The following is a 27,790-nucleotide window of genomic DNA, read 5'->3' on the forward strand; positions in this document are numbered from 1 at the left end:
AATTGTAGTTCCTGCATTTTCAAGACAGGTACATAAAAGCCTGAAAATATTTTACTTCATCAACGTTTCTTTTGAAAAATTGACAAACTTGTTTTTGGGAACTTTAAGCCCAACTACCGTTCAGCCATTATACCTAATGAAACCATCCAACACATATTTAGGAATATTTTATCTACCCTAGAGCCACAAACCTAAGGAACACTTGGCGATAGTAGCTTAATGCATGATTATCACTTTCACAAGGTCTTGATTTATTGCTTCTGACTATTAATGTTGATTTACTACAAAGTAATTCATGATATCTCTGTTTTTATTTCAGAAAGAACATATACAGTATCATTGGGGTCTTTCTAATTATCATTGTTGCTATTTGTATTGGAGCAATTGTCCATCTGTTTCAGAGATGTAGTGCATGTGCCTTTCATCAGAACACAGGTGTAGCTTCAGATGCAGAACCTTGTTCTAAAATTGGCAGGTGAGCCACAATATTTATGCATTTGGGAAACTAATTTCTTGAAAATGTATTGGAACCTTTAAGTTTCTAACACTGCCTCTGGCTCAGAAATGCTCCAGCAACATGTTAATAAAATGTTTAATGAGGGGTGCATGTTCCTCTGTTACTTAGGCCACATATCTTTAGATGTGCTGGTATGCAAGTATCATTATACTCAACTTGTCTTTCTATTCAGAGGAGCACCGATTATGAGGTCTAAGTTGCAGAATTTCTTAGTCAAAAGTAGCAATTGTTTCACTGACAGGTAAAGTACAGTTCTTCATGATCTGTTGCCGAGCCCCACATTCCCAGCCTTGCCCTATATCCCTCAACACTCATGAATTAAAAAGAGTCTATTGATCTCAGATTTATCACTAACAATTGGCCTAGCACCACTTGCTCTTTGTGGAAGACAGCTGCTAACTTTTACCATCGATTGAGTGTAGAAGTGTTTCTGAGCTTTACTGCTGAAAGGAATGCCTGTAATTTTTATGTTCCATGGTCCTAAGCTGGTGTGTATGAAGGAAGAAGCAACTGACTGCATGGAATTATGTTGGCGTTGAGGTTGAGCAGCTTTGAGTAGCATCTTGTCCCAGGAATATTTTGATGCAGCCTGTTGCTCATCGTCATCCTGAACATCAGCCTCATCAAGTCAAGTATGAAAGCATTTCTTCCCTCTTCCTGTTTCTTATCATTTTCCAACACTTCATCTTCTATATCCTCCTTTCCCCCCACCTCTGCAAGAATAAAAGTCATAAACTGAGAAAACATAAGCATAATCCCCAGAGATCAAGGCAACCAGAAATAATACAAAAGTTTATGACATCTGCTCCTACCCAAGATGCCATGGTAAATGTTTTGAGCTCATTAACCTGTTACCTGCACTATCGACTAATCTTACCACTTCCCCAGTAGCTCTACCATCCACCTCAAAATTGAAGTGAACTAAAATGTCTCCTCAGTATCCAAAATCAGTATCCATTCCCGATGTTCAGGACATGAGATGAAAGCGAGCATGTAAAGCCTTTGACCCCCTGGATGACCTGGGTGGGTTGAGCTGCAATAACATTCGATAAGCTCCACACCATCCAGGACAAACCAGCCCATCCAACTGGAACCTCAACTACCATCTTCCACATTCATTTCCTCCATCAGCAGAGCACAGTAGCTGCAGTGTATGACATCCACAAGATGCATTGCTGTACCTTTGATAGCACGTTCTGAACCCATAAACTCTACCACAAGAAGAACAAGGACAGCAGGCACATCACAACTTCATCACTGTAAATTTCTCTCCAAGTCACAGACCATCCTGACACAAAATGATATCAGTCGTGTCATTATCAAAAGCCTAGATCTCTTTGTCTAGCAGAAATATGTAGAAATGAAACTTAGATCAGCAACAAGTAGCTGAATGGTTTGCAGACTAATAACTAGTCATCAAAGACAAAAGTTTTCTGCCTGCCAACAACTATGATAGGTCCTCAGGAATCTGAATAGCCCAAACCTGTGAACAAAAGTCATCAGATCTGCACAAGCTCAGGAGCTGTGACCATTCTCTGCAGCCAAATCCACTTTAAACCTGAAGAATATCAATATATTTACTTTTCCTTCAGCAGTTTCCGTAAGCTGTGACTTTTAATGAATAAGTTAGAGACCATATAAAAATGAGAACCAGCCACCCTGTGCCTCTTGCAAATCAGTGAATGCATTCTGAGAAAGAAGACCAAGAAGCAGTTTTCTGATAAGTTCAAGAATTATCTCAGCAAACGCTGTGAACATGGAGTACTAAATTGCCTTCCCAGTTTTCACTCTGACAATTATACCTACATTTTTACATGTGTAAGGGAACACTTAGAAGGGGATTGGCAAGAAATCAGAATTAATGTTTCCACCCCATAACTCTATGGCACCTTCCCAGGCAATCACAGAAGGTGTAACACCTGCCTGTTTACCTCATCCCTCCTCACTATCCAAGGCCCGAGACTCAACTTCCACATGAAGCAGTGATTTACCTGCACTGTACTCAGTCTAGTCTACTGCATTCACTGCTCATATTATGCTCCTCTCTACATTGGGGAGATGAAGTGCAGACTGGGAGACTGCTCTGCAGAACACCTATGTTCTGTCTGCAAAAATGACCCTGATATTCCGGTTGCCTGCCCCTTCAACCCTTCACTGTGATTAATTTCCAGAACATTGCCCCAGCAAGGGGCAAGAAGGTATACTCACACATTATAATTATTTGGAGCAAGGTTGTATCACCATTGCGGTTACAGTGTTAAAGCCATGCCTACCCTCAAAGAATGGGCATCCTGGATAGATATCTTCAAAAATATACTTTATTTATAAAACTTGTAGAAAATGCACCAATAAACATTTTGACTTGAAAATTATAGGTGTGGTAAAATTCAACTTGTCCCTGTAGGGCATGTTCCACTCCAAAGTTCTTTAATACAATTGTAATAATTTAATATTTACCAAAGTCTATATGAAACATACTGCCCGAGGGTAAACATTGTGAATTAGAAATTACTGAAAAATGTAATAGAAATAAATTGAGTCCCGAAATTGTTCTTCAGAGTGAGGTTGGGTCTTTGAATTTGAGTTAGATTTTACAACTTTTTCAAAGTTGCACTGTTATCCTTACACCAAGGCTAAGTATATTGTGTAAATGTATCCAAATTATCTCTATAGCTCCTAGCAGCCATGGCTTCATAAACTTAGTAAACTTGCAAAAAGAAATGTGACTGCTTGAGCAATAACAACGAGGTGCTCGAAGTGCCTTTTTAGGATTGAATGATTTAAAGAACTCACCATCTTTTATTGTGTACATGAGGTGATTAATTTTGGAACCTTTCACTTTTCTACAGTTTGGGACTTTGCTCTCTTTCAGGGACATGATGAAGTGGAATGGCTCAGGGGTGGATGCAGCTATCGCAGCGCTGCTCTGCATTGGGTTGGTGAATGCACACAGTATGGGCATTGGAGGAGGTCTAATCTTTACCATCTACAATGCACCAACAGGTCAACCATACCATCATTTCAACATTTCCTTATTTTTAATCCTCTGGTGCTAAGTTTTTAAATCAATTGGAATGTCTTTAATCGGACTAAAATTACAAATGGAGGAATGCTGTGCTGAGGGTGTTATGACTTTAATTTTCTTTCTTGCTCCCTTCCCTTCTGTTCATTCTTTTCTTCCTTCTTTGCTGAGTTTCTTTTCATGGCACAACAGGTAGAGGGGTAACATTTCTTCATCCACTGTGATGGAATAACTCAGCAGATTTGTCATTTAAACAGTGCTTGGACAATTGGAGTAACAGGCTTGTTTCTGGCCCTTGTCTTGTATTCCATAATTATTTATACAGTTCTGGTTGCGATGGAGTAGTGATATAATTGCTTGACATATTAATCCAGAAACCCAGCAAATGATCTGGAGACATGGGTTAGAATCCCACCTCAGCAGATGGTGGAATTTGAATTCAATAAAATTGCTTTAATAAAATTTAATTCAATAAAAGTTTGGAATTGAGAGTCGACTAGTGGCCATGAAACCAGTGTTGATTGTTAGAAGAATCCACCTGTTTCACCAATGTCCTTTAGAGAAGGAAACTGCTATCCTTACCTGGTCTGGCCTACATGTGACTCCAGACCCTCAGCGATGTGGTGGACTCTTAACTTCCCTCTGGGCAATTAGGGATAGGCACTAAATGCTGGCTTAGCTATTAATGCTGGTATCCTGTGAATGAACAAAAAAAACTTTATGAAATTGCATTTTGTAGCTCGTTTTCACACTTCACAAGGATCTATTTTCAATTAAGTAACTGTTGCTTTATAGACATGCAGTAAGATCCACAATCATCACATTATATAAATGAAAGGGTTTCTTTTGCAAAAGAATGCTTTTGTCATAACATTTAAAAGGTGTATCACATGACAGTTTAAACCTGATATCAATTAACATACAGTATGGATCAGTTTCTTTCAAGGTAGTACCTGAGTTTGGTGCAACCAGGTCAGAAAAGGTGAATTGGCTGTTTTTAACCTCCTCAGTTTGCTTCAAAAAAGATTGTTGTTCCTTTTAGCATGCAGCCAAAATGGAGGAGCCAATAAAAGTTATTGGAGAATGAAAGGATGAGGAATTTTAATGTTTATCAAAACCAAGAAAAATAATAAAATGTAACATCAAACACTTACATGCACACATGTATGAAGTTTAAATGGAGGAGTCTCCAGTACAAAAAAGGACTATCAAGAGTACACATTTTAAAGAGTCATTAAGAGTCCTTGAAATGTTAAGTTTTAACCTGAGATTAAGCTTGTCTAATTGATGCCTTGTATCCTCAGCAATTATGAAAATTGTTGACATCTTTGGCTTTCCAGTGAATGTATGTTTCTCCAAAATGTTTTATAACCGGATGTTGCCTTTCAAGGGGCTGAGAGACTGAGAGAAATCGGAAGAATAAGCTTTCGGTTCTACAGTCATTAGTTTATCATTCCTCTCCCTGCTCTTCCCAAAAGCAATTATCTAAAATACAGTTCATTCATGTATTCCCAGGTCAGTCTTCATTATTTTTCTAAACTGGATAACCCTCAAGTGATTTTCAACTCAATAGGTGGATCTTCCAGAAAGTTTTAAACCAAACAGGCGATTAAGGTGTCAATTTCAGTTCAGACTGGGTCTTGTTTAATGATAGTTTCATGAACTGACTCAACCTGTAGTCAGGTGATCATGCAGCCATCTTAAATCAGTTGCCCTTATTCGAATAATTTTAGTGCATGACAGGTCCCAATGCTTACAAATTCAGATGATCGAAGTTAAACATATGCTATTGCAGATCATATTTACAATCCACGTTTATATTTCCTATCATAGCACCTCAGAGTACACAGTCTAAGAGTTATTGTACAGTTTGCACTCTTTCAATACAGCAACTTACATGTTGATTGCAGAATCAATCTGCCCACTAGTAATGGAGCAGCACTGAAAACAAATGTTTAAGTGACAAGAATTCAGACAATCAGACTCTCCCAGACAATGGAGGAATTTAGGTGACAAGATGCAAAGAAGGGAATTGTCAATGGGAAGTAGAGAAGTTGTATAAAAATATATGAAAGGGATAAAACTTACAAAAGGACCTCATTCAATTTGTAACAATTTCCTATCTTTCTTCAGGACAGGTTGAAGTGATTAATTCAAGAGAAGTGGCTCCAGCGCAAGAAATTACCCAAAGCTTGGAGACAGGTAAGTTATGAGATTTGACGGCTGAATGTCTGTAGAAACATTATTGTTTTAAGGATGCAAGATGGAGACATTGTTGTGTTGAAACAGAACCATCATAATTCAAAGTCCACAAAGTGAGATCTCATAGAAGCTTGATCATGTTAATAACAAAGCTCCAATTTTCAATGAGCAAAATGAAGATTTAAATAAAAATTACCGTCCATTGAGAGCCATGAGACACCTGTTCTAATAGTAGATGGTCATGGTTGTTGAAGTTATCTCAGCTCCAGGACATCTCTGCAGGAGTTCCTCAAGGTAGTGTTCTAGGCCCAACCATCTTTAGCTGCTTCATCAATGACCTTCCCTCCATCATAAGTTCTGAAGTGGGGATGTTCACTGATGATTGCACAAGGTTCAGCAACTCCTAAAATACTGAAGCCATCCATGTCCAAATGCAGTAAAATCTGGACAATAGCAGGCTTGGCCTGATAAATGACAAGAAACATTTGCACAAGTCCCAGGCTATGACTATCTCCAAGAAGAAACATTGCGACCATAATTCTTAGAGGTTCAGTGGCATTACCATTACTGAACCCCTCACTATTAATATTCTGTGGTTACCATTGATCAAAAATTGGATTGAATTGGCCATATAAATATTGTGGTTAGAGAAGCAGGTCAGAGGTTTGGAATTCTATTGGGTAACTCACCTTGTAACTCCCCAAAGCCTATCCACGATCTACAAAGCGCAAGTTAGGAATGCGATGGATTAATCTCCACTGGCCTGGATGGGTGCATCTTCACAAATGTTCAAGAAATTTGATGCTATTCAGAACAAATCAGCCATCACCAACTTCAATATGCATTTCCTTCACCACTGATGTTGTAAAAGGTGATGTTGCCATAGTCTTACCAAACCATCGGGCTGCTCCCTCATTGAGAGAGACAAGTGCTGGTGGTTTAACCTGACAGTTACCATACCTCAGGTGAGGAGAGGGATTGAGAAGGAGAGTCCTTCTTGGTGACCTTTGCCAGCACAAGAATTGAAACGACCCTATTAGCATCACTCTGCATCAAAAATTTACCATCTAGCCAACTGAACCAACATACCCCCAGCAGCAATATATACCATCCACAAGATGCACAGCAGAAATTCACCAAGCGTCCTTCAACAGCACCTTCTAAAGCCATATCCTCATTCAATGGCAAATGCCTCATTGAAAGAAAAACAAAGGACGCTCAAACTAAAATTGGAGTGATTAAGAGTTTACATGATTCAAAATGTCAGTCTATACAAAATGCAGCTGTTAAGCAAACATACATAAACCTTTTGCTTCTGAAGAGCACTAGGGGTGAGCAATAAATGCTGGCCTCACCAGCAATGCCCAGATCCTGTGAATGAATGAAAATAAAATACTAGAACCAGTAATTCACAGAGAGGTAGCAAATGACGTGACTAGCTGATCAGTTTCAAAATATACTAAATGATCCAATAGATATGTTCATTATATAAGGACAGCTGATGCACCACATATTGAGGTCTTCATGTATGATGGGCCATTGCTTTCCTCCCTCAGTTGTGGACATCAGCTAGTCAGGCATGTCTATTCCTTGTAGTCTTTATAAGCAATCAGCAGTCCCAATATTCAGCCTCAATGAACTGAATTACAAAAGGCAATCCCATAAATAACCCATCCTAGAGACAAATGCTTCATTATTTTTCTCAGTATTGAATACAAATGCAGTTAAGGTGTCAATCTCCAATAATGGAAATGTTTGCAGGAGCACTATAGACTTTTTTAAAAATGTATTCATCCACATGATGAATCTTCACTGCTAAGATAAACATTTATTGCCATCTATAACTGCCCTTGAGAAGGTGATAGTGACCTAGCAACAATGAAGGAACAATGATATAGTTTCAAGACACCATCCAGGAGGAAGCAGCCCACTCAATTGGCACCACGTCCACAAACACCCACTCCCTCCACCACCGACACTCAGTAGCAGCAGTATGTAGTATCTACAAGATACACTTCAGAAATTCACCAAAGGTCCTTAGACAGACCTTCCAAACCCACAACTACTTCCATCTAGAAGGACAAAGGGATCAGATACATGGGGAAACCACCAAGTGCAAGTTCTCCTCCAAGCCACTCACCACCCTGTCTTAGAAATCGATCACAAGTGTCACTGGATCTGGAACTCCCACCCTAACTGCACTGTGGGCCTGCTGCTGTGGTTCAAGAAGGCAGCTCAAAATCATGTTTGCAAGGACAACAAATGCTGGCCCAGCCAGAAATGCCTACATTCTGTGTTTGCACCAAAACATCAGGATGCTATGTTACTTGGACTCCTCTTCAAGGTGGTGTTCACCTGTATTTGCAAACTTTCTCCTTCTGGGTGGTTGAGTTCACAAGTTGAAAAGATGCTGTCTGAGGAGCCTTGGTGAGTTGTTTTAATGCATCTTGGAGGTGGTACCCTTTGCTGCAATTTCATTTTGGTGATGGACGAATGCATGCTGAATGTTTGAGGATGTGGTGCTTAGTCCTAGATGGTGTTAAGCTTCTTGAGCTGCAGTCATCCAAGCAAATCAGGATTATTTCATCATATTCCTGCATTGTGCATTGTAAATAGTGAACTGACATTGAGGAGTCTGGAGGTGATTTGCATTCTGCAGAATTCCCAACCTTTCACATACTCCAAGCCAATGAATAAGAACCACAGAATCTTTTATTTGCTGGAATCAAACACCTTAACGCCATAGAGGACTGTGTAAAATGGCCTGTTCAGCACTTGGATTTTACCATCGGTTTCATAATAGAATTGATGCCTGAACAGCCATCATGTTCCATTGACAGTGAGAGTCAGCTTCTGTTGATCAGTGTTAAAAAAAATCACACAACACCAGGTTATAGTCCAGCAGGTTTATTTGGAGGCACTAGCTTTTGGATTGCTGCTCTTTCATCAGGTGGTTGTGGAGTATAAGATCATAAGACTCATAAAGATTGTAAAGTCAGCAGATTTTTAACTTTATACACCCCAGTTCAACACCGTCATTTCCAAATCTGTTGATCAGGATAAATGCAGGACTTTACAGTTGAAGTTGAGGAAATAGTGTTACACAGGAACATAAGAATTAGGAGCAGGTGTAGGCAATTCAGCCCTTCAAGCCCACTCTGCCATTTAACATGATCATAGCTGCTCTTATCCTGGTCTCAACTCCATTTTCCTGCCTGATTCTTATAGTCCTTCAGCCCACTTTTCATCAGAAACATATCTATTTCTTTAGGAACCTGTTGATTGATTCTGCCTGCGCTGCAGTCTGGACGGTGAGTTTCACAGATTCACAACACTCTGAGAGAAATAGTTTCTCCGCATGTCAGTTTTGAACCTCCCTCCTCTCACTCTATAACCATGACCTCATGTTGCAGGGTAGGTAGTGTGAACAGCAGCATAGGTAGCAGCTGTAAAACCCATAGGGGAATGTTGAGTATCTTGGTACTAGCAGCCGAGGTGGGTATCATCCAGTATTTACAGGGAAGTTGGGATAGGGTGCCAACATTTACAAGAGAGTTGGGAATGTACCAGTATCGGCAACATGTCAATATTTGCTGATGTCCCCATACATCACTGGCAGCTTAGGAATGGCACTGTTCTGAATCTGAATGCACAAGAGAATGACTGGAAAGGTATGTGTGACTTAATGTCCACCAAAGCATACATTGTCAGTGTTACAGCTCCATCAGACAGGTTATCCAGATAAAGGTTTGTTCTTTGCTGTATTGTGCATTGAATTATTTCATCAGAACAGTTTGAATGCTGTTGTTCTGTCCTGGAGTCGCTCCACTTTTTGATGCTCCTTGTGTTGCAGGAGGGCCGTCAATTGCAGTTCCAGGTGAAATCAGAGGATATGCACTTGCCCACCAATGGCATGGTCGGTTACCATGGAAACTGCTGTTTGAGCCATCCATCAAGCTCGCAAGAAAGGGTTTTCCGGTTGGTAAGAGTCTTGCCATCGCTCTTGAAGCAAACAAAGTGCAAATCGAAGCGAGTGCTTCATTATGGTGAGAAGGAGTTCACTTGTAGTTACAAATAATGCAGTGTTGTTAGTTAATATTGCAACTGACTCAAACTATAATTCAAAACCACATCTTGATGTGGAAGAATGAAAGCTGCAGTTATGCTGTAACTTGGAAACAAGGCTCGAGATAATTCCCCCATTCAAAGAATATGCTCCAGGCAGTTCTATTATTGCTTTCATTGATGATAATCCTGCCATTTCTGGCACTCTGAAATTCAGTCCCTTTGTGACTGTCAGTCCTGGAGCTTTTACCCAGAATGGTGCTCAGGACATTGACAGGATTTTTGGGCTTTTTCATCTCTTCAAGAAAGGACACAAGAGGCCTCACAACATCATCAGTGAATACAGGTGCTTCCAATATAATTCCAAATTCTTTGACCATCCAATAAATCTAGATCTCTGTTTCACATTTTGATCCTTTCTGCAATAAAACCCTGACAACAATTCAAAAAGGGTCTTCTTGTTGATTTGAACTCACCTCATTTCAGTTCACCACAGTTCACAGAGGACTACACATCCTCCCACTATCCCTCCTGTAAAAATGCGATCCCTTATTCCCAATTCCTCCGCGTACGGTGCATCTGCTCCCAGGAGGACCAGTTCCACCACAGAACACACCAGATGGCCTCCTTCTTTAAAGACCGCAATTGTCCCTCCCGCGTGGTTGATGATGCCCTCCAGCACATCTCATCCAGTTCCCACACCTCCACCCTCAAACCCCACCCATCCAACCATAATAAGGGCAGAACACATGGTCCTCACCTTCCACCCCACCAACCCCCATATACATCACATCATCCTCCGCCACTTCCATCACCTCCAAATGGACCCCACCACCAGGGATATATTTCCCTCCCCACCCCTATTAGCTTTCTGTAAAGTCCATTCCCTCTGTGACTCCCTCGTTAGGTCCACGCCCCTTACCAACTCACCCTCCCCTCCTGGGACCTTCTCCTGCCACCACAGGAATTGCAAATCCTACGCCCACACCGCCCACCTCATCTTCATCCAAGGCCCCAAAGGAGCCTTCCACATCCATCAAAGATTTACCTGCACTTCCACACATTTCATTTACTGTATCCGTTGCTCCGATGCGGTCTCCTTTACACTGGGGAGACAGGACGCCTACTCGCAGACCGCTTCAGAGAACATCTCCGGGACATCTGCACCAACCAACCCCACCACCCACTGGCCGAATACTTCAACTCCCCCTCTCACTCCGCCAAGGACATGCAGGTCCTGGGCCTCCTCCATCACCACTCCCTAACTACCCAACGCCTGGAGGAAGAACACCTCATCTTCTGCCGTGGGACCCTCCAACCCCATGGCATCTATGTGGATTTCACCAGTTTCCTCATTTCCCTCCCCCCACCTGATCCGAGTTCCAACCTGCCAGCTCAGCACCATCCTCATGACCTGTCCTACGTGCCAATCTTCCTTCCCATCTATCTGCTCCACCCTCCTCTCTGACCTATCACCCTTACCCCCCACCTCCACCCACCTATTGCTCTCTCAGCTACCTTCCCCCCAGCCCCATCCCCCTCCCATTCATGTCACCATCTCCTCGGCTCACAGCCTCATTCCTGATGAAGGGTTTATGCCCGGAACATCGATTCTCCTGCTCTGCAGATGCTTCCTGACCTGCTGTGCTTTTCAAGCACCACATTCTCGACTCTAATCTCCAGCATCTGCAGTCCTCACTTTCACCTCATTTCAGTTCATGTCATGGCTTAACTTTCTGAAGAAGGGCTGATGCCCGAAACGTTGATTCTCCTGTTCCTTGGATGCTGCCTGACCTGCTGCGCTTTTCCAGCAACACATTTTCAGCTCATGGCTTAACTTGGACCTGTTTCACATCTCCTTTCGACCAGCTCCTTTCAAGGCTAGAATAATCCACATTTTGCCAGCCCTTCCTCTATATCTCAATCTTCATGTTATTAGGAACCAATCCCATCACATTCAACACAGTTCAGTCTCCTGGATAGATGTAGGTTCTGGGCATCATCTGAACCTGAAGCAAGTTGCATGTGATTAAAGTTCCAGTTTTTATTTTGATCATTATTCATTTTGTCCACATCACTTTGGGGATTGTATCTTGCCACTTTGTGATCAAAGCCTAACAGGTATAATCTGCCTAGAACATGTACATTAGTGCAATGGGACATCTCTAGGCAACAGTGGTGACTTAGTGTCTTCAGGGAAAGATTGAGCAGAAAGAGGGAACATGCAATTTAGTGCTACAGCTGAAATATTGCATTAGGAAGAGAAAGTCTGTAGCATGTTAATATAGTTTCTAAAGGTGTTCACGTGAGACAGAAAGTATTATTTTTGTGACATGGGGAGCTTTTATCCCGTTCTTGTAGTTACCACAGGTTTGAGCTGCACCCCACAGAAATTAACAAGAGGCACGACAAACCAACTCAGTTCAAAGCAATGAGCATTTCAAAGCCTTGTACATGAAATGTACAATCATGGTGAGACATTGTTCACTGAAGAAAGGAAGACAAATATACATAATTTTATTGTGGAAAGGTTTCCCAAACTCAGGGACTATCACTTTCATTTCAAGTAAGGAGGTGATGAGCTAGTGGGTTTGTCACTAAACTATTAATTCAGAAACTCAGCTAAACTTCTGGGGACCTGGGTTTGAATCCTACCATGGCAGATGGTGAAATTTGAAATCAACAAAAATCTGGAATTAAGAGTCTAATGATGACCATGGATCAATTGTCAGAAAAACGCATCTGGTTTGCTAATGCCCTTTAGGGAAGGAAACTGCCATCCTTGCTTGGTCTGGCCTACATGTGACTCCAGACCCAGAGCAATATGGTTGACTTTCAATTGCCCTGTGAAATAGCCTAGCAACCCCCTCAGTTCAAAGGCAGCTAGGGATTGGCAAAAAATGCTGGCCAGCCAGCTACTCCCATGAGTGAATAAAAGATATTTGAAAGAACCTAAGTCAAAAATAAAACTCCAACTGCTGAAAGTGAACAATTTAATCTGACTTCCAGCCCTTTTTTTTTTCTGACCTGCATGAACATCTGATTAGCACACTGAATGGAAGTCAATTTAGTTGGTGCCAGAGTGATTACACGGCCAAACATCAAACCTATCGCCTATCGAGCCAATTTAATGCTGTGTTTAGAGTATTGATAGCAATTCAATGTTGATATGAGGCAAGTCTGGTGTTTATGTTGGCATAGATGCCACCTCAAGAAGTAAGCCTTCCTTACATAGTTGGGGCACAGTGTCACTGATAGGAGATATAGAACATCATCTCTGGCTGCAATCAACTGTAATAATTTAAATCCTCAACCATGGGAAAAGACTCTGACCGGAATAGTCAAATGCTAATCATGACTTTGAATGGAGCTTCCATGTGCAATATTTCTCAGCTGGTGCTGGTGCTGGTGCCTTGGAATCTGCCTCACAGTATCAATTGGAAGGCTTCTACAGTGACACAAATAAAATCCAACACAACCATCTCGATAGTGTGATCAAATTCTCAACATGGCGCTGGAACATTTTACACTTCAACTAAATAATAACAGTGATTCTGCATTTAGACAGAAGCAAGTAATTCATCTGGAAATCTCAGGAGACAAAGACGCAGGAGAGAAGCGTTCCCTCTGAACTGGCCAGCCATGGGGTTGTGTAGCTGTTCCGAAGATCCATGCACACTTTTCGGCTTACTGATACTGTGCTGACCCATTCACTTCCCATTTCTCCAGCTGGACCTGGATGTCCACACATCCAGTGGAGAAATGAAAGGAAACATAGCTGGAGAAATGAGAGGAATCTATGAATCTATCTACCTCCTTTTTAAATACTTGCAGTGATCTAGCCTCCACAAGTCTCTGGGGACACAATTCCAGACATTTACTAGTCTCTGGGAGAAGAAGCTCCTTCACACCTCAGTTTTAAATGAGTGCCCCCTTATTCTGTAATTGTATAATTCAAGATCCCCCAATTAGTGGAAATATCATTTCAATATTTACTCTGTCAAAAATCTTAAATAAAAGCGGAAAGACCTGGAGAAACTCAGCAGGTCTGGCAGCATCTGTGGAGAGACAAACAGTGTTAACATTTTGATTCCAATCTGACCATTCTTTAGAATCACCTCTCAGAATTTTGTATCTTTCAATAAGACTACCCCTCATTCTACTAAAATCTAATGAATAAAGACCTAACATGATTAGCCATTCTTGTTAGGTCAAACCTTCATCCCAGTAATCAGCCTTATGGGTGGTATGGTGTCTCAGTGGTTCACACTGTTGTTTCACAGCTCCAGCCTCAGATGACTGTCTGTGTGAAATTTATATGTACTCCCTGTGTCTGCGTGGTTTTCCGCCCGGTGCTCTGATTTCCTCCCACAGTCCAAAGATGTGAAATTAGGTGGATAGGGCATGCTAAATTATCCATAGTGTTCAGGGATATGTGGGTTAGGTGTGTTAGCCATGGGAAATGCAAAGTTTCAGGGAGAGGGTAGGCGGATGGGTCTGAATTGGATGTTCTTCGGAAGGTTGGTGTGGACATGTTGGGCCAAATGGCTGGTTTCCACATTGTAGGGATACTATTATGGATCCCTCTTGACTGCCTCCAAAGCTAGTACATCCTTTATTAAATGTAGGGACCAAACTGTACATAGTACTCCAGATGCAATGTCACCAACACCCTATATGTGACGACAAAACATCCCTATTTTCAAACTCCAACCCCCTAACAATAAAGGCCAAAATTCTATTTTACTTCTTAATGACTTTCTGCATCAGTATTCTAATATGTTGTGTTTTATACACAAGAATACTCAGATTCCTCTTTACTGCATTTTAATGGAATCTCTCTCCATTCAAATAATAGTCTGCCTTTGACTCTTCCTACCCAATGCATTCCTACCCAATCACACTTTCCAACAATAAATTCTATTTTCCATGTTTTTGCCCACTCATTTAATCTATCTGTATCCCTTACATCTTCTTTATGTCTTCATCACAACATACCCTTCCAGCTATTTTTGTATCTTCAGTAAATTTGGATTCATTGCCCTCTGCTCCAGTCGCCAAGTCGTCAACATGGATAGTAATTAATTGAGGCCGTAGGACTGACCCAATTATATTTTCCAACTGTCTAAATGCAGAATCAGTTATTATTTAATTGCAGGGTAAAATGTTCCAGCTTCATGTTGAGAATTTGATCACACTGTTGAGTTGGTTGTGTTGGATTTTATTTGAGTCACTGTAGAAGCCTTCCAATTGATACTGTGAGGCAGATTCCAAGTGACCAGCAACAGGTAAGAAGTATTGTACATGGAAACTTTATTCAATGTCATGATGAGCATTTGGATATTCCAGTCAGTCTTGTCCCATGGTCGAAGAATGCAAAATGATACAGATAAATTGCAGCCAGAGATAATCTTCTATATTTCCTATCCACAGTCCATGGTAATACATTACCCCTAATACCATGAACTCCTACCTTGTGCAATAACCTTTTATGTGGCACCTTATTGAATGACTTCTGGAAATCTAAATAACACACATCCACTGGTTTCCCTTTCTGAACTCTGCTTGTTATGTGTTCAAAGAATATTACAAAATAAGATTTCCCTTTCATAAAACATTTTTTAAGTCTGTTCAATTGTGATAAGGGTTTCTAAGTGTCCTGATATTTCTTTCTTCATAATGAATTTTTCCAACAACAGCTATTGGGCTAAACAGCCAATAGTTTCCTCCAGGTTTTGGGGACAAAGGAAGTGCCCGATTCTGGGGGATAACAAGCCACCTGCCACAAGAAGTAATTTTTACTGTTTTCTACTGTGCTTTTGTGTTTACCTATAAAACTGGATCGAGGGTGTTTAACAACTAAATAGCTTGCAGACAATGTTAAACACACCTCCATCATCTGTGTTAGATTCACCCCAACCTCAGGAGAGATATTAAGTTTGTAATCTGACCCTGCACTTCACAGTTACTTAAAGAAATCGATCAAATAATGACTTTGTCTTGACTATTAATTATCCATCAAATTACACTTGACACAAACACTGACTAAATATCCAGTGGTAAAGTTTCCATGGTATTTGTTCTAAACTTAAATGGCAATTGCAATTTTTATTATTTATGCTATTTGATGTTTTAGTTAGAAAGTATAATGAAGAAATCCTTTGTACAGATTTGGCCAGTGCTGTTTAGAATTTACATGTTTCTAAGGGTATGGCCTAGTGGTATTATTACTAAACTATTAATCCAGAGACCCAATGTTCTGGGGACATTGGTTCAAATCCCACCATGGCAGATGGTGGAATTTGAATTCAATTTTTAAAAATCTGGAATTAGGAGTCTAACAATGACCACATAACCATTGCTGACTGATGGGAAAAAAAATTGGTTCGTTTTAGGTCATTATACCCTTTAGGGAAAGAAACTGCCATCCTTACCTGGTCTGACCTACATGTGACTCCAGACCCACAGCAATGTGGTTGACACAACTGCCCTCTGGGTAATTAGGGATGGGCACCAGTGACACATTCACCCCTTGAATGAATTAAAAAATTCACATCAAAATATAGTTTTTCAGATGGCAATGAACAGAACGTACATGAAAGGTTATATTTGCCAATCCTGTGCTCCCAGGGTGGAGTCCCATTCTGATGGACTAGTAGTCAGTGAATCTGTATGACAGTACTGCCACTGCATCATGAAGGTTGAACTTCTCTTTGCTAATCAGTAAAAATTCTTTTGCTTCCACAGTGACGTCTTCTGCAAGAAAAACAGCAACCAAATTTTAAGTGAGAATGACATAATATATTTTCCACAGTTAGCGAATACACTGCAAATGATAGCAGACTTAGGACCAAATGCATTCTATGATGGGCCCGTTGCAGAGGATATTGTTAATTATGTCAGTCAATCAGGTACGCACACAGATGGATACGTGTTGTATTATTATCTTAGGTGATGAGACTCCGGTTTATCGAATTCAGGTTCACTTCCTGAACTAAAAAATGCTGAAGATCACAGCAGGTCAAGCAGCATCCACGGGGAGAAAGCAAACTAAAGCTTTGAGTCTCAATGACTCTTCACCAAAGGTGACATGAAGCTGCTGCCAACTCTGATGAAGAGTCAACTGGACGCGAAAGGTTAACTTGCTTTTTCTCTATGGATGTTGCCAAACCCGTTGTGGTCGCCAGCATTTTTTGTTTGCAGTACAGATTCCAGCATCGGCAGTAATTTGCTCCTCTCACTTCATGCATCAATCTATTTCCAGTGTTTATTTGCACCCTTCCCATCACAGTTTCTTAAAAGTGAATACATTCTTGATCCAATCTTAATTAATTTGCAGTGCCCCATCCAGAACAGGCTATGAAAATTCAGTAGCACTATTAATGTTTCCATAAGCTACACTCATACTTCAAAGCAGAACTCCACACAGCTTCCAATTTCATGATCTGCTTTTGGGATGGTAGATAATCTTGGCAAGGCAGCAAATGTTGTTCCTCTCTAATTGTCCTAAGGAGACTCTGGAGGTCCTTTTCCCTGCACTATCACTGTCTATGGTATGATAAGACATCTTGGAGGTTGTTGTACACCACAGTCCATCCTGTAGATTGTGTATACTGCAGTTCATCCGTTAGATTGTTCTTTACTACAGCGCAGCCTGTAGAATGGATATATCACAGTCCATTCTGTAAATTATGAATACTACAGTCCATCCTATACATTGCGTAAATTACGGTCCACCCAATAGATTGTATATATTATAGTGTATCCTGTAGATTATGTATACAACAGTTCATCCTGTGGAAAACACAGGAGTCAATTTGTGCACAGCAAGATCCCTTTGAGGTGTATGGCCAGATAATGTTATTAGATTAGATTAGATTACTTACAGTGTGGAAACAGGCCCTTCGGCCCAACAAGACCACACCGCCCCGCCGAAGCGTAACCCACCCATACCCCTACATCTACCCCTTACCTAACACGACGGGCAATTTAGCATGACCAATTCACCTGACCTGCACATCTTTGGAGTGTGGGAGGAAACCGGAGCACCCGGAGGAAACCCACGCAGACACGGGGAGAACGTGCAAACTCCACACAGTCAGTCGCCTGAGGCGGGAATTGAACCCGGGTCTCTGGCGCTGTGAGGCAGCAGTGCTAACCACTGTGCCACCGTGCCGCCCATAATGGCCCATGTGTCTCAATGATCTTAATGAAAGGGTGGACATTAGTCACAACATAGGCGAGAATGCCTTCTTCGAAATGATGCTTTGAGATCTCTCATCTGCAGACAGATCCTTGATTTGACATTTCATCCAAAAGGCTGCACCTCCAATGGTTACAACAATGCACCAGGACTGTCAGCTGGATTATTCCTGTCCTTTCTAAAGGGCTTGTTGAATTAAGTTCCTTCTCAGTAAAAGGAGTTAATTTCATCTGACCAGTAAAATCATCTTTAATTATGTCCATTTCTCTTGTATCTTTAGGTGGTCAAATTTCTCACTATGATCTGAAACAGTATAAAGCAAACAAGGAGATGCCATTAAATGTGACTGTTGATGGTTATACACTATACGTTCCAGGTGCCCCATCTGGAGGACCAGTGCTTGCACTCATTCTGAAAATTCTTGAAGGTAGCTCCACTGTTCAGAAATGTTTTACTTTAATCTTTAAAGATTTTCTAGCCAAATGATCAAAGTTCTGGAGAGTTAACACATTTCCTGCTATCAGCAGGTAGCTAGGGGTGAACTGTTGATAATCCACTTCAGTTTCTGCTGGTAATCAGTAAGGTGATCGTAGTGTATTTGAGGTGATGACTGAATTGAAAATGTCACATCAGGATACAAATGAGCCATTTTGTTTTGCAGTCAGTAGTAGCCACATGACCTCAAGATGAAGTAATTTTTTTTACCATTCTGAATTTCCAAATTAATTTGTTTGAAGGTAATCTAGACATATATTTATTCTACCATTGTTCAGAAATGTCCTGAAGATCTTCATAACCAATTGTTCAGAATCACAAGGACTGTCAATGGACATGCAACTTTTGCACTCCGGAACCTGCCACTTCCTTAGCCAAGCCACTGCAATGCAGCTACAACTCTGGCATCTACCCAATAATGTAGAAAATTTCCCTGTCATGCCCTATGCAGAGAAAGCAGAACAAATCCAAACTGAAAGGTGTCATAAACAGTGATATCAAGCAGTACTTGTTTAGCAATAACTTGTGAACGGACTCTCAGTTTGGTTTCAGCTCCTGATCTTATTACAGCTTTGGTTCAAACATGGACAAAAGAGCTGAATTCCAGAGGGGAGGCGAGAGTGACAGTCCTTGGCAACAAGGCCACATTTGACCAAGTGTGACATCAAGGAGCCCTAGCAAAACTGGAATCAGGATGAAAAAGTCTCTGCTGGTTGGATTCATACATGACACATAGGAAAATGGTTGTGGTTGATGGAGATCAGTCATCTCAGCTCCAGGATATCTCTGCAGGAGGTCTTCAGTGTAGTGTCCTTGGCCAACCATTTTCAGCTGCTTCATCAATGACCTTCCCTCCATCATAAGGTCAAAAATGGGAATGTTTGCTAATAACTGCACAATATTCGGCACCATTCATGACTTCTCAGATACTGAAGCAGTCCATGTTTAAATGCATCAAGATTTGGACAAATCCAGACTTGGGCTGACAAGTGTCAAGGATTACTAGATTAGTGGTGCTGGAAGAGCACAGCACTTCAGGCAGCATCCAACGAGCAGCGAAATCGACGTTTCGGGCAAAAGCCAAGTAACATTCACGCCACATAAATGCCAGACTATGACCATACCAGGTCAGGGACAATCTTATCACCATATCTTGACATACAATGGACGTACCATGGCTGAATCCCCCAATATTAACAGCCTCGGGATTTATCATTGACTAGAAACTGAACTGGATGCATCATATAAAGACAGTGGCTACAAGACCAGGTTAGAGGCTAGGAATACTTCAGTGACTAACTCACCGTCTGACTTCCCAGAGCCTGTCAATCATCAACAAGGCATAGGTCAGGAGTGCGATGGGATACTCCCCACTTGCCTGGATGGGTGCAGATCCAACAATACTCCAGGACAAAGCATTTGATTGGCACCACATCTACTCCCTCCATCATCGATGCTCAATAACAACAATGCATTGCATCCACAAGATGCACTGCAGAAATTCACCGAAGATCCTTAGACATCACCTTCCAAATCCATGATCACTTCCATCTCAAAGAACAAGGGAAGCAGATATATGGAAACACCATCTCCTCCAAGCCACTCACCATTCTGACTTGGAAACATATTGCTATTGTTCCACTGCCACTGGGTCAAAGTCCTGGAACTCCCTCTTTAACAGCATTGTGGGTCTACGTAGACCTCAAAGACGGGAGTGTTTCATGAAGGCAGTTCTCCACCACCTGAAGTGCAACTCAGGATAGGCAATAAATGCTGGTCCTGACAGCAATGGCCACATTGGGATCATGCCAAAGGGATCATGCCGTAAGGTTGAATGAAATAGGCGTTGATAGGAAGGGTGAGGGCAGTAATAAATTAAAAATATTATATATGAATGCACGAAGTATTAGAAATAAGATGGATGACCTTGAGGGTTTTTTGGAAATTGGCAGCTACGATATTGTGGGAATAACTGAGACATGGCTTCAAGTGGACAGGGCCTAGGAAATGAATATTCAAGGCTATACGTGCTATCGTAAGGACAGACTGACGGGCAGAGGGGGTGGGGTAGCCCTGTTGGTAAGGGACGATATTCAGTCCCTTGCACGGGGGCACCTAGAATCAGGGGATGTCAAGTCAGTATGGATAGAGCTGAGAAATTCTAAGGGTAGAAAGACCCTCTTGGGAGTTATCTACAGGCCCCCAAACAGTAGTATGGATGTAGGGTGTAAGTTGAATAAGGAGCTGAAATTGGCCTGTCGCAAAGATGTTACTACAGTTGTTATGGGGGATTTCAACATGCAGGTAGACTGGGAGAATCAGGATGGTATTGAACCTCAAGAAAGAGACTTTGTGGAGTGCCTCCGAGATGGATTCTTAGAACAACTGGTGCTGGAGCCTACCAGGGAGAAGGCAATTCTGGATCTGGCATTGTGCAACGAACCAGAATTGTTCAGGGACCTTGAAGTGAAGGAGCCATTAGGAGGTAGTGACGATAATACAATAAGCTTCAATCTGCAATTCGAAAGGGAGAGGGTACAATTGGTAGTGACAATATTTCAGTTGAATAAAGGGAACTATGGAACTATGAGGGAGGAGCTGGCCAAAGTTCAATGGTGCAATACCTTAGCAGGGATGACAGTGGAGGAACGATGGCAGATATTTCTGGGTATAATGCAGAAGATGCAGGATCAGTTCATTCCAAAAAGGAAGAAAGATCCTAGGAGGAGGCATGGATGGGCGTGGCTGACGAGGGAAGTTAACAAACATATAAAGTCAAAAGAGAAAAAGTACAACATAGCAAAGATGAGTGGGAAAACAGAGGACTGGGAAGCTTTTAAAGAACAACAGAGGATTAGTAAGAAGGAAATATGCAGAGGAAAAATGAGGTACTAAGGTAAACTGGCCAAAAATATAAAGGAGGATAGTAAAAGCTTTTTTAGGTATATGAAAGGGAAAAAAATGGTTAAGACTAAAATTGAGCCCTTTAAGACAGAAACAGGGGAATATATTACGGGGAACAAAGAAATGGCAGAAGAGTTGAATTGGTACTTCAGATCTGTGTTCACTGGGGAAGACACAAACAATCTCCCAGAGGTAACAGTGGCTGAAGGACCTGAACTTAAGGGAATTTATATTTGCCAGGAATTGGCTTTGGAGAGACTGTTAGGTCTGAAGGTTGATATGTCCCCGGGGCCTGATGGTCTACATCCCAGGGTACTGAAGGAGGTGACTCGAGAAATCGTGGATGCGTTGGTGATTATTTTCCAGAGTTCGATAGATTTAGGATCAGTTCCTGCGGATTGGAGGGTGACTAATGTTGTACTACTTTTTAAGAAAGGAGCGAGAGAGAAAGCAGGAAATTATAGACCAGTTAGTCTGACCTCAGTGGTGGGAAAGATGCTGTAGTCAGTTATAAAGGATGAAATTACGACACATCTGGATAGCAGTAACAGGATAGGTCAGAGTCAGTATGGATTTATGAAGGGGAAATCATGCTTGACTAATCTTCTGGAATTTTTTGAGGATGTAACTCTGAAGATGGACAAGGGAGATCCAGTGGGTGTAGTGTACCTGGACTTTCAGAAAGCCTTTGATAAAGTCCCACATAGGAGGTTAGTGAGCAAAATTAGGGCGCATGGTATTGGGGGCAATGTACTAACTTGGATTGAAAATTGGTTGGCTGACAGGAAACAAAGAGTAGTGATAAACGGCTCCCTTTCGGAATGGCAGGCGGTGACCAGTGGGGTACCGCAGGGATCAGTGCTAGGACCGCAGCTTTTTACAATATATATTAATGATATAGAAGATGGTATTAATAGTAACATTAGCAAATTTGCTGATGATACAAAGCTGGGTGGCAGGGTGAAATGTGAGGAGGATGTTAGGAGATTACAGGGTGACCTGGACAGGTTAGGTGAGTGGACAGATGCAGTTTAATGTGGATAAATGTATGGTTATCCACTTTGGTGGCAAGAACAGGAAGGCAGATTACTACCTAAATGGAGTCAAGTTAGGTAAAGGGACAGTACAAAGAGATCTGGGTGTTCTTGTACATCAGTCAATGAAGGTAAGCATGCAGGTACAGCAGGTAGTGAAGAAGGCTAATAGCATGCTGGCCTTCATAACAATAGGAATTGAGTATAGAAGCAAAGAGGTTCTTCTGCAGCTGTACAAGGCCCTGGTGAGACCGCATCTGAAATATTGTATGCAGTTTTGGTCTCCAAATTTGAGGAAAGACATTCTGGCTATTGAGGGAGTGCAGCAAGGGACTATCTTATGTTGATAGATTGGAGCGACTGGGCTTGTATACCCTTGAATTTAGAAGACTGAGAGGGGATCTGATTGATATGTATAAGATTATTAAAGGATTGGACACTCTGGGGGCAGGAAACATGTTTCCGCTGATGGGTGAGTCCTGAACCAGAGGACACAGTTTAAAAATAAGGGGTAGGCCATTTAGGACAGAGATGAGGAGAAACTTCTTCACCCAGAGAGTGGTGGGTGTGTGGAATGTTCTGCCCCAGAAGGCAGTGGAGGCCCAGTCTCTGGATTCGTTTAAGAAAGAGTTGGACAGAGCTCTCAAGGATAGTGGAATCAAGGGTTATGGAGATAAGGCAGGAACAGGATATGGATTGAGGATGATCAGCCATGAGCATAATGAATGGTGGTGCAGGCTCAAAGGGCAGAATGGCCTACTCCTGCACCTATTGTCTATTGTCTATCCCATGTGTGAATAAAAAGCACAGTCATTTTCTACAGAACAAATTCCCACAAGCAACTAACACTTTACTGACTTACAGAGATTTATCGTTGGCTGAGAGTGTAATGTTTGTCAGGATGCTGAGACACTTGTACAAACATGCATATTCACTTCTGGTATATGAGTGACAAATGGTTCAGTGTTAAGTTGTTATCCTCAGATAACTTGCTGTTATGAATTGATTCTTAACTTAAAATGCCCGTTGTCATGCTGTAATTGTTCAAAGTGCACCCTGTCACTGACATTAAATCAGTCACAAGTAGTGTATTTAAGTTATCTATTTGCAATGCTAAAATAGTGTGGGTAATTTAAAGTTTTCCAATGAACCATATATTTCCTGATCATAGGAAAGTTATAGAAAGAAATTTACAGGTCTAAAATGACCTTGTGAGGAACTATTAATTATTTAATCGATAATTCTAATACGTTGTCAAACTAATATTTAATGTTTGTGAGAAGATTTGTAGCTCGGGTGCTTGTTGTTGTGGTTCTGTTCGCCGAGCTGGGAATTTGTGTTGCAGACATTTCGTCCCCTGTCTAGGTGACATCCTCAGTGCTTGGGAGCCTCCTGTGAAGCGCTTCTGTGATGTTTCCTCCGGCATTTATAGTGGTTTGAATCTGCCGCTTCCGGTTGTCAGTTCCAGCTGTCCACTGCAGTGGCCGGTATATTGGGTCCAGGTCAATGTGCTTATTGATTGAATCTGTGGATGAGTGCCATGCCTCTAGGAATTCCCTGGCTGTTCTCTGTTTGGCTTGCCCTATAATAGTAGTGTTGTCCCAGTCGAATTCATGTTGCTTGTCATCTGCGTGTGTGGCTACTAAGGATAGCTGGTCGTGTTGTTTCGTGGCTAGTTGGTGTTCATGGATGCGGATCATTAGCTATCTTCCTGTTTGTCCTATGTAGTGTTTTGTGCAGTCCTTGCATGGGATTTTGTACACTACATTGATTTTGCTCATGCTGTGTATCGGGTCCTTCGTGCTGGTGAGTTGTTGTCTGAGAGTGGCTGTTGGTTTGTGTGCTGTTATGAGTCTTAGTGGTTGCAGTAGTCTGGCTGTCAGTTCAGAAATGTTTTTGATGTATGGTAGTGTGGCTAGTCCTTTGGGTTGTGGCATGTCCTCGTTCCGTTGTCTTTCCCTTAGATATCTGTTGATAAAATTGCGCAGGTATCCGTTTTTGGCGAATACATTGTATAGGTGTTCCTCTTCCTCTTTTGCAGTTCTGGTGTACTGTAGTGTGTTGTGGCTCTTTTGAACAGTGTCTTGATGCAACTTCTTTTGTGTGTGTTGGGGTAGTTGCTTTCGTAGTTCAGGACTTGGTCTGTGTGTGTGGCTTTCCTGTAAACCTTTGTGGTGAATTCTCCGTTCGGTGTTCTCTGTACCATCACGTCTAGGAACGGGAGTTGGTTGTCCTTTTCTTCCTCTCTAGTGAATCGGATTCCTGTGAGTGTGGCGTTGATGATCCGGTGTGTGTTCTCTATTTCTGTGTTTTTAATGGTTACAAAGGTATCATCTACATATCTGACCCAGAGTTTGGGTTGAATTTGCGGTAAGACTGTTTATTCTAATCTTTGCATTACCACTTCTGCTGTGAGTCCAGAGATGGGTGACCCCATGGGTGTGCCGTTGATTTGTTCATATATTTGGTTGTTGAATGTGAAGTGTGTTGTGAGGCACAGGTCCAGTAGTTTGAGTATGCCGTCTTTGTTGATAGGTTCCCCGTCTTGTTGTCTGTTCTGTATGTCCAGCAGGTTGGCTATTGTTTCTCTGGCTAGGGTTTTGTCGATAGAGGTGAACAGTGCCATTACATCGAATGAGACCATGGTTTCTTCCTTGTCCATGTGTACATTTCTGATGATGTCCAAGAATTCCTGTGTTTATTGTATAGATTGTCTGGATCCGCTGATCAGGTGTTTCAGTTTCTGCTGTAGTTCTTTAGCCAGTTTGTGTGATGGTGTCCCTGGGTCTATGGGTCTGTGTGGGATGTCTGGTTTGTGCACTTTAGGTAGTCCATAGAATCTGGGGGTGTTGTTGCTTTCAGGTTTTATTCTTTGTAGGTCAGACCTGGTTATCTGCCCGTTATTTTTGTAGGTTCCTCAGTGTGTTGTTTATCCTATTGGTGAGCTGTGGGTTGGGGTCAAACTCCCTCTTTTGGTAGGTGTTGGTATCTGCAAGTAGTTGTTGTGCTTTTTGGATGTAGTCTGCTTTGTCCAGGATGACCGTCATTCTGCCTTTGTCTGCTGGTAGTATGACAGCTGGAACTGACAACCGGAAGAGGCAGATCCAAACCACTATAAATACCGGAGGAAACATCACAGAAGTGCTTCACAGGAGGCTCCCAAGCACTGAGGATGTCACCTAGACAGGGGACGAAACGTCTGCAACACAAATTCCCAGCTCAGCGAACAGAACCACAACAACTAATATTTAATATTTGCATATCATTGAACAGCCATAATATATTTCAAAAATGAAATTAAGAGTGTGTGTTATTTTCCCTGATGACCACTATGAGTACCTTGTGATATTTTCCACTTCTATGGGACTGAGTAAAGTTTGTTTGAAGTAGTTTACTGTCACTTGTCTTTCTGGGTTGATCTTGGGCCAATCTAGTGTTTATGATAGAAGATGTACCGCTGTACAATACCTACAACAGAGGCTCAGTCCTTAGATAACTTAGACAATTTATTGCATAATCACAGTAAGTAAAGCTACATTTGTACAGGAATAGTTATTAAGACATAAAGAAGCTGGTACATAGGTATCTGCCCCTTCAGAATGCTGGAGTAGATCTCATTGTCTGCTCCCACAGATTGTGAGGAATGGGTGGAACCAATGGAACATTTATATTACCACCTTCAGAACCATTACCTTGTACAACAGAATGTGGTGCAGGTGATTGACTAACAGTCCTTTCATCTTCAGCACCTGGGTCTCAGTCTGATCAAAGGTTGAGATGTGGATATCTCATCAAGGCTGGCATTTATTTCCCGTCTGCAGTTATGCCTTAAGATGCTGGTGATGGGTAAAATGAATCGCTGAATTTGTGTGATACATGTACACAGGCCAGTCTTTTATGGAGGGAGTTCCAGATTTTTGACTCAGGAACAATGAAGAAATAATGACATATGTTCCAATCCACAATAATATGTGATTTGGAGGGCAACTGGTCAGTGATACTAATGGATCTAATCTTTATCCTTCCAGGTATTAGAAGTTACAGGTTTAGGAGCCATTAAAATTGAACTGTTGAATAAGTGTAAATCCTGAATAAAATGAATCGCTTTCATCACATTTGGCACAAGTTGACAAAAATGTTAAATAAAAACCAAAATAACTGTGGATGCTGGAAATCAGAAACAAAACAGAAATTGCTTGAAAAGTTCAACAGGTCTGGCAGCATCTGTAGAGAGAAATCAAAGCTGACATTTCAGGTAGAGTTACTCAAAACTTGAAACGTTAACTCTGATTTCTCTCCACAGATGCTGCCAGACCTGCTGAGCTTTTCCAACAATGTCAGCTTTTGTTGTTGACAAAAATGTTCCCTGATCAATTTTTCATCCTCTCCTAATTACTTTTCTGATCTAATTTAGGGTATAACTTTTCCCGAGAAAGTATTTCTACTCGGGAAAAGAAAGTCTTAACATACCATAGAATTATTGAAGCCTTCAAATTTGCGTTTGCGGAAAGAAGCAAGTTGGAATATCCAACATCTAGTGACCATACAAAGGTAAATATATTAAATCTGAGAGTAATTCTGAAAGTACGTTTATTGTATTAACAGCTGCATCCACTAGTTCTCTGCCAAATTTCACTTTGTTTTTCATTTTAGGCAAATGTTTGTGACAATGTTTTTTCATTATAACTTCCATACATCTGTATCTATAATGGAAATTCCTTATGTAAGTTGTCGCAAGATCAGCACTGTTGCAGCTCCCTATTACATTTTCTAGTTCACACATTTTTATTGCATCAGATGATGGCTGATCTGATGTCTTGGCAATCTGCAAACCCCTGATAACCTTTCCCCCACAGGATCATAGGAATAGGAGGAGGCTATTCAGCCCCTTGAGCCTGTTCCACCATTCAATGAGATCATGGCTGATCTGTGGTATAACTCTGTAAGGTAAAAACAATAACTGCAGATGCTGGAAACCAGATTTTGGATTAGTGGTGCTGGAAGAGCACAGCAGTTCAGGCAGCATCCGAGGAGCAGCAAAATCGACGTTTCGGGCAAAAGCCCTGAAGCGTGGAGAGATAAGCTAGAGGAGGGTGGGGGTGGGAGAAAGTAGCATGGAGTTTCAGGACATGGTTGAAGAGCTTCAGGGCAGAGGAAATGAGAGAGACTCCCTGAGATTCTTGTAGAGAGAGGACGAAAACTTCTCCAAGGCAGGCATCCTTGCAAGAGGATTCGCAGTAGGGTTAAAATCAACTAGGTAAAAGCAATGACTGCAAATGCTGGAAACCATATTTTGGATTAGTGATGCTGGAAGAGCACAGCAGTTCAGGCAGCATCTGAGGAGCAGC

At 41.6% G+C, this 27,790-nt stretch overlaps 1 protein-coding gene across 2 annotated transcripts in view; it reads left to right on the forward strand.

Annotated features, from left to right (window-relative positions):
• Positions 1–27,790, forward strand: part of LOC140453397 (glutathione hydrolase 1 proenzyme-like) — an 88,149-nt gene that overhangs the window by 46,008 nt on the left and 14,351 nt on the right. Inside the window, exons 3-9 of one of the 2 annotated variants that reach the window (XM_072548026.1) lie at positions 320–475; positions 3,390–3,520; positions 5,673–5,741; positions 9,595–9,787; positions 16,554–16,717; positions 18,290–18,436; positions 26,857–26,993. In XM_072548026.1, coding sequence (XP_072404127.1) covers positions 320–475; positions 3,390–3,520; positions 5,673–5,741; positions 9,595–9,787; positions 16,554–16,717; positions 18,290–18,436; positions 26,857–26,993 — 997 coding nt within the window. Of the gene's footprint in view, positions 1–319; positions 476–3,389; positions 3,521–5,672; positions 5,742–9,594; positions 9,788–16,553; positions 16,718–18,289; positions 18,437–26,856; positions 26,994–27,790 lie in introns of those variants that run through there. The other variant, XM_072548027.1, reaches the window with a different exon arrangement.

Source organism: Chiloscyllium punctatum, chromosome 27 (genome assembly GCF_047496795.1).
Source record: "Chiloscyllium punctatum isolate Juve2018m chromosome 27, sChiPun1.3, whole genome shotgun sequence".
NCBI lineage: Eukaryota > Metazoa > Chordata > Chondrichthyes > Orectolobiformes > Hemiscylliidae > Chiloscyllium > Chiloscyllium punctatum.